This window comes from Mus pahari, chromosome 18 (assembly GCF_900095145.1).
Source record: "Mus pahari chromosome 18, PAHARI_EIJ_v1.1, whole genome shotgun sequence".
NCBI classification, from domain to species: domain Eukaryota; kingdom Metazoa; phylum Chordata; class Mammalia; order Rodentia; family Muridae; genus Mus; species Mus pahari.
In genome coordinates, this window is record NC_034607.1 from 5,724,192 (window position 1) to 5,736,696 (window position 12,505).

The 12,505-nt window shown below is 37.9% G+C and overlaps 1 protein-coding gene and 1 pseudogene across 2 annotated transcripts in view; both read left to right on the plus strand.

The window, feature by feature from the left end:
- Positions 1 to 3,295, plus strand: part of LOC110335905 (olfactory receptor 10C1-like) — a 4,042-nt gene extending 747 nt beyond the window's left edge. Inside the window, exons 1-2 of one of the 2 annotated variants that reach the window (XM_029531508.1) lie at positions 2,330 to 2,669; positions 3,090 to 3,295. In XM_029531508.1, the coding sequence (XP_029387368.1) occupies positions 2,330 to 2,669; positions 3,090 to 3,295 (546 nt within the window). Of the gene's footprint in view, positions 1 to 2,326 lie in introns of those variants that run through there. The other variant, XM_021218339.1, reaches the window with a different exon arrangement.
- Positions 3,296 to 12,181: 8,886 nt separating this feature from the next.
- On the plus strand, positions 12,182 to 12,287 carry LOC115062526 (annotated as a pseudogene).
- The last annotated feature ends 218 nt before the right edge of the window (positions 12,288 to 12,505 follow it).

A 12,505-nucleotide genomic window follows, 5' to 3' on the forward strand; every position in this document is an offset into this window, starting at 1 on the left:
GAGAGAGAGAGAGAGAGAAAGGGAGAGAGAGAGAAATAAAGAATCAAGTTCTCCAATGAATATTTCTAATCTTTTAAAGCCTACCAGTGTTTACTACATATAGAATCTTTATAACATTGAAGATCTACGTAGTAGTCAGAACTCATAATCGATATGGAAAATATGTTACAGCTTTATGTGTATGGCTTCATTCTGTTACTAGATGGGTGACTCCAGAGGATAGCCACATGATGCCCCTAATCATCTCCACAAGAGGCTTCTCAGGGCAGGTACTTTTGCATTGTAATGAACATTTTACTATGTATTCACATTGGGCTTCAAAGTATTTGGAGCTTTAAGCTGAAACAGCTCAAATTGATGAATCTGAAATTTTACTTGAAGAAAATTACTTTTAGATTAGAGACAGTGGCTTATACATTGCAGCCTATTCTGATACTTCCATCTTTCTGAAAAACCCTGAGGTCTGTATGTGGAGATGTATGTGTCTACATACAGTATATGAGACACCATTCTCCTTTCATGGGTCATTATGAAAATGGAACTTTCTGGTATGAATCTCAAATGAAATTCTCATTGATCTCATTGATCTTGGCATCTGAGGATGAACTCAACAGCTGATGAAGCAAAAGAAAATTTAGTCAGATTTTGGCACTTTCAATATAATATCAAATAACAAGGAGAGAAATTTTTACTGATTTCAAATTTTTCACTTCATTTTGTGTTAATTAGTAATTTTAATATCTCAGTGTAATAGCATTTGTATTAGATAATAGTTTTTTAAAGTATTTGGAGACCTTCTGATGCTCCAATTATTTTATTTGACTCTGAATTTTGGAATGTATGAAATATACTTATGTCAGGCTGTATTTTCTATTTGTCCTGTAAGTACTAAAAGTATAAAATGAACAAATATGTACAAACTGTTAGATTGCCAGTATTTACTGTCATCCATTCCTCACGAGGACTGCCTCCATTTCCTCAGTCTCATAGACCTTCACCACTAATGCAGATGTTTGCATTGGGCTTCTACAGTTTAAATGGGATGAGGCTATTTACAAAGGATATTTTTTTAAGTCACCAGTTAAGCCCTAGCCTGACATTCCTCATTCTGTCTACACTTCTCCCTTGGCCTCTATATCTACATCTATGTCACTAAGGAAATTGTGTAGCTTCTTCCAGATGTGAGAATATACAACAGGTATACATATACTTGAAAATTTAACTGACAGTTGAGAGTCTATAATCTCCAAAAAGTATTGCTGATAAAGAGTCGTGACCCAATAAGAAAATACTGAGTTAAAAAAATGATAAGTAAAATTGAGACCCTGTCTCAAGGAAGAAAAAATGGGAGAGATAGAAACAGAGAAATACAGAGAGAGACAGAGAGACAGAGACAGAAAGGAGAGAGAGAAAGAGAAAAGAGATGAGAGAGAGAGAGAGAGAGAGAGAGAGAGAGAGAGAGAATGGTTAAAGAGAGAAAGTGCTAACAGGAATGAGGAAACAAAACTAAATTTGAAAGGACCTTTTGATACTATCATTGACAATTGACTAAAATGAACCTAAGTGGAAAAGTGACCATCTGTTTACCTTTTTTCTTTGTTAGCACAGTGTCACTCTGTAATCTAGGCTATCATTTAACTCACAGAGACTTTCTGCATCAGGACACAATTCTTGGGAGTAAAGGATATATCATCCTTCCCAGCTAAGATTTTGTCATTTAATGGTTTGACAACTAAGTATATATTGGAAAAAATCACCTAGTAGTATGAATAGGGAAAAGATTTGATTTTTTTTTTGAGGGTGTGTGGTGATTTTTTAAAAATCCATCTAACAAATATCTAATTTACTACAGGCTCTGGAATTAATAAAATGATGTGCTATAGAAATGATTGAGTGATTACTGTACTTGCTGTTCAGGTGTGAGCAGCAGTTTGGATCCACAGTACCTATGAAAGACTGGGCAACTCAGCATTTATATGTAACTCCGATACTAAGGATACGAAAGGCAAAAGAAGGGGGATCTCTGACTCATTCTAGCAAAAACAAGTAGGTCCAAGACAAGTAACCTGTATCAGAAAACAAGGTGGAACCTAATCAAGAAAGACACTTGAAATTGATATCTGAATGTTACAGGCACATACATACCCATGTATTTTAAACACACACACACACACACACACACACACACACACACAGACACAGACACAGACACACACACTTGCAAGAGGGAGGGAGAGAGTCTAGGGGAGTTGGGAGAGACAGATGAAGTGAATAGTATCTCCCATCCGCAAGAATTGTTGTAATGATTTTCTATCCTTTCTTTCAGGAGATGAGTATCAACTGCTCTCTGTGGCAGGAGAACACCTTGTCTGTCAAACGCTTTGCATTTGCCAAGTTCTCTGAGGTCCCTGGAGAATGCTTCCTCCTCTTTACCCTCATCCTCCTCATGTTCTTAGTATCACTGACAGGAAATGCACTCATAGCCCTTGCCATCTGCACCAGTCCAGCCCTACACACCCCTATGTACTTCTTTCTGGCCAACTTGTCTCTCCTGGAGATTGGCTACACTTGCTCTGTCATACCCAAGATGTTACAGAGCCTTGTGAGTGAGGCCCGAGAGATCTCTCGGGAAGGATGTGCCACACAAATGTTTTTCTTCATATTCTTTGGTATAACTGAGTGCTGCCTATTGGCAGCCATGGCCTTTGATCGGTACATGGCCATATGCTCCCCACTCCACTATGCAACTCGAATGAGTCGTGGGGTATGTGCCCATTTGGCAATAGTTTCATGGGGAATGGGATGTATAGTAGGGTTGGGACAGACCAATTTTATTTTCTCCTTGAACTTCTGTGGACCCTGTGAGATAGACCACTTCTTCTGTGACCTTCCACCTGTCCTGGCACTTGCCTGTGGAGATACATCCCAAAATGAGGCTGCAATTTTTGTGGCAGCAGTCCTCTGCATATTTAGTCCATTTTTGCTGATCATTTCTTCCTATGTCAGAATTCTGATTGCAGTGCTGGTGATGCCCTCACCTGAGGGGCGCCATAAAGCTCTCTCCACCTGTTCTTCCCACCTACTTGTAGTCACACTCTTCTATGGCTCAACATCTGCCACCTATTTGAGGCCCAAATCTAATCACTCACCAGAAGTGGATAAACTCTTGGCACTCTTCTATACAGCAGTGACATCCATGCTGAACCCCATCATCTATAGCTTAAGGAACAAGGAAGTGAAGGGAGCACTGAGAAGAACTCTGGGCTTGAAGAAAGTTCTAAGTCTGAATAGGTAACTGAGGATCCTGAAATACTCTTTGGAAAGGGTGCACAGTCTGTCAAAGTAAGCGAACAAAAGTGCTGTGCTCTTCCTGGCTGTCTTAATGGAATCTTAATAAATACAACTTTGTCTTTGAGTATTCTCTTAATCCAGCACGAATTTTTAATTGCAAATAATGAAAACGTATGATTGCTACTAAATAACTTTAGTAGGTTTGTCCAGTACTTAAATATTTTCATCCAGGAAGAGTTTAAATGACTTGCTAATATCTCAGGAGCCTTGAAAATTCTCTGTATGCATTCTCAGCCATTGTCTAGCCCCTGATATACCTGTTACCTCCGCATTCTACACATGTTAGCAAAACATCAAGTATTAAGTATAAGTGGTACTTACTGCCTTAATAGCTTTATGAAGCAGGGTATTTCCTCTCATAAAAGTCTTTAAATTCTTCAGATGAAATTATACACACATGTAATGTAGAAGTTAATAATTCTTTTATGGATTCTGTTTATAGAACATGTAAGCATTCCAATAATGCAAACTGTCAACTTTTTAAACTACCATTAAACAAACCATTAAAGAAAAAAATATGAGAAATAATTGTCAGCATTTTTTAAGATGTAAATGATTTTAAAAGAAATATTAGTGATATTACAGGAGAAGAAACAAAGGTAAATAAAAATTTATTGGCAAGATTTTCTAAAATTCTTAAATTTATGTATGTGCTGATGAACTGACATACATTTATAAATCTTCAGACAAATTACTTCTAAGTGATCTCAGCTTGTTATACTAAAATTCCATATTCCTCAGGACATGTAAACACTTTGCATTGGACTGGAACAGCTAAGTAGTTCTCAAGGCAGGGAACTGTTAGCCTCTCTTCTGTGTACCATTAAGTCAGTCCACAGTCCAGGCTTTGGACACACCAGGCCTAGAATTATTGGCACAGGAATAATTTCTCTTCCCCTATATGATTTCTAGCAGGGTAGAGTAAAAGAATCCCAGCCAGTTGATTCTCAGCATCGTAGTTTCTTACCTAACATAACATTGTATGTTATAACAGAGTTAAGGTAAGATTCTTGCCAAGAGAACTTATATAAATATGCAAAATAAAAAGCACAATAAAAAAAAACTATCCTTGTAACATACATAGAGAAAAATGATCAGAGAAGAACAAAACTAAAAAGGAACCTGTCTGGATTCAACTGAAGAGAGCCAGCAGGATAAAGCTTGAGCTTCTATAGTGTTTTCGGCATGAGTTTATGGAGTTTATGTGATAATACTTGGAAATGGACACATGCAAAAATCAACAAAAACTAACCACACGCTACAAATATTTATATAATCTTAACAAATATGTGGAAAGCATTTTTCAGCTGTATTAAAGTTGTGAGTATACAAATGTTTATTAATTTGTATATTTATTGTTAAGGTAGATTTTAAATGATTCAGGTGATTGTATCACATTTCATGTATGTGATTGCATTATGGATAAATAAAATGTTTATTTGAACATGATTATCACTATGAATATTAATATAAATCAAATTATATCAACCAAGAACTGACATTCTGTTTTTAGACATTTTGTTTTACATGTGTGAATGCTTTACCTCTATGTATATCTGTGTACCAAATGCACACCTAGTGCCCAGGAGGCCGAAGAGGGTGCCAGATCCCTTAAGACTGAAGTTACAAACAGTTGTGAGCAGTCATCACATGGGAGCTGGGAATTGGTCCCAGGTTCTCTGGAAGAACAGAGAGTTCTCTTAATCACTGAGCCACCTCTTCATCTCCAGGAAATGCCATTTTTATAAATATAGTGCTTAAGCTGACCTGTCTGCTGCATAGACCACCTTTTTCTCTAATGTGATAATTTAGTTTTAAATGCTTCTTACCTTCATCGTAGACTTAGTTATGTTGGTATTTATTTATTCAGTATTTATTTATTTATTTATTTATTTATTTATTTATTTATTTATTTTTATGTACTTTACATCCTGCACACTGCCCCGCTACAGTTCACCCCTCCCACGTTCCTTCAACCACACATCTTCTCTTCTAAGCTGGTTAGAGCTCATGTTTTCCCCCTCACCTTGCACATCAAGAGTGTGATGCTAATCACATCCTCTGATACTAAGGCCAGACAAGGAGGTAGAGGACACATACAGGAAGTATGTGAGGATAATCTCTTACTGACTGTAGACAAAACAATCCATTTAGTGAACAGAGTCCACAGGCAGGCAACAGATTCAGAGAAAGACACCACTCCACTTGTTGGGGGACCTGCATCAAGACCAAGCAATACATCTGCTACATATGTGCTGGGAGCTTAGGCCCATGTTCTCTCTTTGGTTGATCATTCAGTCCCTGGAGCCCCATGAGTTCAGGTTAGTTGACTCTATCAGTCTTCCTGTGGAATCCCCATCCTCATCTGGGCCTCAGTTCTTCCCTTCTCTCTTCCAAAAGACTCCCCAAGCTCCAGCTAATGTTTGGTTGTGAATCTTTACATCTGTTTCTGTTAGCAGTTTGATGGATCCTCTCAGAGGACAGTTATGCCAGGATCTTGCCTGTAAGCATAATAATGTATCTTTAATAGTGTCAGGGATTGGTGCTTGCACATGAGATGGGTCTCGATTTGGGCTGGTCATTGGTTGGCCATCCCTCCCATCTGTGCTCTATCTTTGTCTCTGCACATCTTGTAGGCAGGGTACATTTTGGGTTTAAGGTTTTGTGGGTAGGTTGCATAAGCCTTTATTGTGAGTCATGCCTAGCTACAGGAAGTGGCCAATTAAGGATCCATATCCCGCATTGCTAGGATTTTTCAGCTATAGTCACCCACATATACAACCTTGAGCCTCCACCTGTCCCAGGTTTCTGGCACTTCCTGTAGATGCACACCCCCTACCTCTGATTTCCATTCTCTCTCCCCTGCTTTCCTTACACCTGATCCCCCCAAGCCCACTCCCTTCCTCATCACCCCTTCCATCCAGTTCCCTTCTTCCATCCACCTCTATATCTATTTTGATAAATTCATTTTAAAATCAGCATTTAAAAAAGAGCATTATATAAGTATGTAATGTCAATAAGAAATACAAAGTACTTCATAAGTAAGTATGGTAGATATTTATGCAAATATGATCATATTAAATTTTAAAGAGGCCAAAATTACTACATATATTGTTAAAGAGATGCTGTCTTTATTACATTCACAATGAAGAAAAACCATTTATACATTTTATTCAATGTATAAATCCTTTACACACTGAAAATTATGACTGCTTAAACATGCATGAGTGTATTTTGTTGCAAAGGTAAAGTGTAGATATACAGGTTGATGATAACAGCTATTTCAGACTAACAGAGGATACATGGGGGGGGGTAGCTGTTATTTTGCCCACTCTTCCTTCCTTTGTTCCTAATGAAGACTCAGCTTACTTGCAGCCCCTGCTGTGAGTGAAACTGATCATAAAATTACTGAGTGTATATAATTCAGAAGCCCCTGATGAAAAAGATAAGGATAATACACTTAATGGAAACTTTCTGGTAAATCTTAACATGTGAAACAAAGTGCAAAGAGAAAACCCATTTCCTAGAGTATTACCACATATAGGACATAGTAGCTGTGATCTTAAACTTCTGCACCTAAGACCAAACTCCCTCCATGAGGTTGAAGATTTATTTCTTTGACAAGAAAATCAGTTTGTCTCTTGACAGTTGTGTTATCTGTCCATTACTAGAGCAATGGCCATGCCTTACGGATGTGAATAAATAATCACATACCAGTTTTAATTTCTTCATAGAATTTCAAGAAGAACCTGAACGAAGATATATAACATTTCAGAGATGAAATAAAAGAATTTAAATTAGCCAATATCAAGATGTAAAATCTTTCTGCCAATTTTTATTTAAGAATTTTGACTATTCCTTCTATGAATGAAAAAAAAAAAAAGACAGGTATATAATGTCCACTAATCCTCAAAGCCTGAAATATTTTGAGAGACTGTCTTACTTCTGCCTAACTTGGGTCTCTGGTCACTAACCTTTGTATTGCCCATCTAAATTCTTTGTTTCTCAAATAGATCAGAAGATTAAGTGAGGGTGTCACTATCATGTAGAAGACCAAAGAACTTTCTGTACTGGCATGCATTTGCTCTTAGGTATATGTAAACAGAATTTTCAGTTCCAAAGAACAAAACAATGGCCATCAAATGGGACCCACATGAACCAAAAGTTTACTTTTTGCCAGTGAACTTTATTTTTAACCACACTTTTGACAATACAAGCAAGGAGATAATGGAATATTCCCCTCGAGGAATCACTGCCTAAAGGAAAATATATACTGAGATGTGTTTTTCTAGGGATGTTGTAGTAATGAAAGTAATCTTCACCAGAGGAGACTCCTCACACATAAAAATCATTCATCCTGTGGTGGTTACACAGAGATAGTTGGAAAAACAGAGTGGTCTGAATTGTGAACACCATAAAACTACAGATCCAGGACAAGGAAGCTAGCTTCTAGGACAACTCCCTACTACAAGGGTCAGCAGATAGCAGTGACAGGGTTATAAGCCATCACTGTCAGAAGGACACACTTTGTGAAGCCCAGTCACAGAACAATGTAGACGTGGATCGCACAACATATGTGATGTCATAAAACATAAATCTCGGAAGGAGACATTGGAGAGGAAGAAGTTCATGGGTGTTTGGAGTTTGGAGTTTAAAAATGACACAAGTATGATCACTGTGTTTTCTGTCAGCATCACAATGTCAATGACTGAGGTGGCCAGAAAAAGAGCTTACTTAGTCCAACTAAAGATGGTCAGAAAAGCCTGGTAAGCTGAAACATTTTGGGCTGCTAAAATTGGACTCGGTCATTATTTATTTGAACAAAATATAGATGTAAAACAATATAAAATATTTAATGACCCATTACATGAAATAAAATATATATGGAAATTGTGAAAACAGCAAACACAAAATATATAGGCTAGATTCATATAAAGACATAATTGATTGAAATTGCATTAAATCTGGAGATTGCCCAGCACTCAGGAGACAGAGGCAGGCGGATTTCTGAGTATGAGGCCAGCCTGGTCTACAAAGTGAATTCCAGGACGGCCAGGGTTATACAGAGAAACCCTGTCTTGGAAAAAAAAAAATCTGGAGATTGCTTTTGATAGAATGGCTTTTTCAGAATACTAACTAAGGTCTTTTCATCTTCTGGTAGTTTCTTCAATTTTCTTTCCTCTGTGTCTTAAATTTTTCACTGTAGAAATATTTCACTTTTTAGATTTATTCCATAATAGTTTTAGGACTATTTTGAATGGTATTTTTCGTGATTTCCTCCTCAGTATATTTGCCATCTGTATACAGAAAGGATACTATTTGTTGTGCATTAATTTTATATCCTGCTCCTTGGATGAATGTTTATTATGTGTAGGAGTTTTCTGGTAGAAATTTTAGAGCATTTTATATGTCAAATAATATCATCTGTAAATAAAAACAGACATTGAATTCTTCCTTTCTTACAAATATAGCCTTGATGGCCTTAATTTATCCAATATACCTTGCTGTGATTTCAATCACTGTTTTGCACAGAAGTTGAGAGAGTGGACATACTTATTTCTGATTTACATAGAAAGGATTTGAGTTTTTCTTCTATTTAGGTTCACATTGGTATGAAAGGTTATTGATGATAGTTTCAAGAATGAGAAATTTAGTTTTCTTTAAGAAATTGCTCCCTTGTAGATGAAACATAGAATTATGACATATTCTAGAGTATACAGCAGCACAAATTGAATTGGGTTGGTTTTAAAAACACGAGGACACAAACTTAGGTGAGTATGGACTTGGGAGGAAATATGGGAAGAACTGAGGGAAACTGAATATGGTCAAAATATAATGTATCAGATCTCAGAGCATTAAGAAAAGTATGCATCACAAGAACATATAAAACATGTGCCAAGCTGTCTAACGATGTCAAATACAGATCATTTGTGTGATCACATGAACTGAAAACAAAATGATGACTACAGACATAGATTTAGTGAAATGCATAAGATATAAACCTACACCAAAATATATACAGAATAGACAAGATTTTGAGTCATATCTAAGAAAATGGTTTTAGAAACAAATACAGGCTATTAATCATAATTATAAACAGGAATGGTTATATAGGACTCTCAATGTTGTTCTTTTAGTATTAATAATGCTAATTTTAATATTTAGTAATTACTGAAGTGCATGATATAATAACATTGAGGAAATAAGAATGAATTTTCTCTGTGAGTCACGAGTTTATCTGGTAAATATTCGTCTCCAGAGGAGTCCAATTCATAGTTCTCAATATGCAAGTTATTTTGCCTGGTAAAAGTTATAAATTCTACAGATTTTAACATTTTTTTGTTAAACTTTAATAGACAAAGTCTGCTAAACAAAAAAGGAATCAATTGTATACAACTAATAATAAAGCACTATGTTGTGTGTTTAAAAAAGTTGTTGTGCTCATTATGAAGAGAAGCCAGCTATTTATTTCTTCAGCATTTTTCTCCTGTTAAAAAACTTCTTTAATTTTCTTTTCACAGTCCAATCTCTATACCCCTCTGGTCTGCCCTCTGACTGTTCTTCATTCCATACCTCCTCCTCCTCCTCCCTGCCCCACTCTCCTGGTCTCCAATAGGATATCACCACCCCCACACTCCCACCCCATCAGATCTCCCCACTCCCTGGGGTCTCAAGTTAGGTTCATCTTCTCTCACTGAGTCCAGACCAGGGATTCCTCTGCTGTATATGTGTTGGTGGCCTCATATCAGCTGGTGTATGCTGCCTGGTTGGTGGCTCAGTGTCTGAGAGATCTTGTGGATCCAGGTTAGTTGAAACTGTTGGTCTTTCTGTAGGGTTGTCCTCCTCCCCAGTTTTCAGCTTTTCCCTAATTCAACGACCTGGTCACTGGCTTCTGTCCATTGGTTTGGTGTAAATAGCTGCATCTGACTCTTTCAGCTGCTTGTTGGGCCTTTTGGAGGACAGTCATGCTAGGCTCCTATTTGTAAGCATACCATAGCATCATAGAATCAGTAATAGTGTCAGGCCTTGGGGTCTCCCCTTGAGCTGGATCCCAATTTGGGCCTGTCACTGGCTCTCCTTTCCCTCCTGCTCTTCTCCATTTTTGTCCCTACAGTTCTTTCAGACAGGAACAATTCTGGGTCAGAGTTTTTGACTGTCGGATGGCAACCCAATCCCTCCACTTGATGTCCTGTCTTTCTATTGGAGGTTGACTTTACAGGTTCCCTCTCACCACTGTAGGGCATTTCATCTAAAATCCCTCCCTTTGAGTCCTAAGAGTCTCTCACCTCCAAGGTCTTCTTTTTCCTTTTCTTAGGACATGAAAAAAAAATGTCAACCTTCCAAAAGAAAAGCAATCCAGCCAATCTGAGTGAGAATGGTTAGCTTATACATGGCAGTCTACACACACACACACACACACACACACACACACACACTTCTGCTTTTTGCTTCCTCTCCTGGAGTGTCCAGGTGTACACCAGGCAGGAAAAAATGAAGTGGAACCAGGAACAAGTAGGTCAGCAGGATCTGGGTCTGGCTGCAAGGGGTGGGGTAGAGAATTTCTGTGGTACAGCTCTTTTAATTCTGTGAAAGAGCTTGTGGATATATTTCATTTAGGGTGAACTAGGGCTATACAAACCATGGAGAGGAGGAAGGTTTTATTTTTCAGGTGAATTTACGTTGGTTAAGGCTGGGGATGTCTCATTTGCTTGGAGAGGCATTCCAGGTGCTTGTTTACTAGGCAGGGTTTTTGTTTTGTTTTGTTTTGTTTTGCTTTGTTTTGTTTTTTCAAGACAGGGTTTCTTTATGTAGCTATGGCTGTCCTGGAACTCACTCTGTAGACTAGGCTGGCCTCGAACTCAGAAATCTGCCTGCCTCTGCCTCCCAAGTGCTGGGATTAAAGGCGTGCGCCACCATGCCCAGCTACTAGGCAGGTTTTTATAGGAGAAAGGGAGTTGAAACCTTGATCTCACCAAGGACTATGTAACAATCCACAGATAGAGGATGTGGGGGTTGGGTTTCCCAGATAAGTTCAGGCAGAGAAGAAGAAGCACTGCTGGGAATGGAAGTCCCCTAATATACCAAGCTCAGGGAAGCTGGCTGGTCATGGTAGCATATGACCTTAATAGTAGGGTTTCCCAAAATCTTCCCCTACTTTATTTTATAATGGAGACGTGTCATCACAGGCTTTGAGAGCCTTAAAACCTGTATTTGAGGAGTCCAGGGTCTGATAGTGGACCATAAACTAGTTGCTGGTAATTCTAGCAATGATATTAACCTGTAATCAAAGAAATGGTATAAGACAAGGAGCAAGTATCAAAATAAAATACAGCTTAATAAGAGGGCTAATAAGGGGTAGGAGCCCAGATAACAAGGGGTTATTGAATCAACTTAATTGCTCATTTGGTTGAAATCTCAAAAGCAAGTCTGTACAGTTTTTATTAAGGGGATTAACATTGGTCTCAAACAATATATGATTCAATTACATAGATACAACATTCTTTTTCCAATACTATTCAAGTCACTACCATTTCCACACAGGGGATGAGATTTTATTGTAAACACATCCCTAAAATGATCAGAGATTAATTACGATCTCAAAGAGATTCTATACTTCCATTCAACATTGTACAATTGTACTGAGGATAATGTACAGCATTGTATTAATGTATATAATCACATCCATCATTTATATCCCTCCTACCAAATGTGGCATTAAAAGTATCAAAACTATTTTCATATTTTCCTAAAGTTTATTTTAAGGTACATATTACTGAGACTGTATTTTGTGCACATGCATGTCTATAAACACACATATGAAAGTTAAAGATCAGCCCCTAGAATCACTGCAGGTGTGGCTGCTGTGTCACATGTGCCTCAGAAGGTGGCAGAGAGGAGAGACCTACAAGCATCTGAATTGTTAGTAGCCTAACATTCCTAGAAAAAAAAAAAGAGAGCCTGAGACAATCACCAGACAAGTACAATGGGGCTTGACCAGATAGCTAGCTGGATATGGGCACAATAAAAAAAGACAGAACTGAAGTCTCAAGGGTAATGAAGAACAGCCTGATGTGAGTAGCTAGTTATGCCACCTGGGACCATGGTCGGTTTCTGGTTGTTGCTGCCACCAGGGTCCAAGTCTTGGTCTATCGCT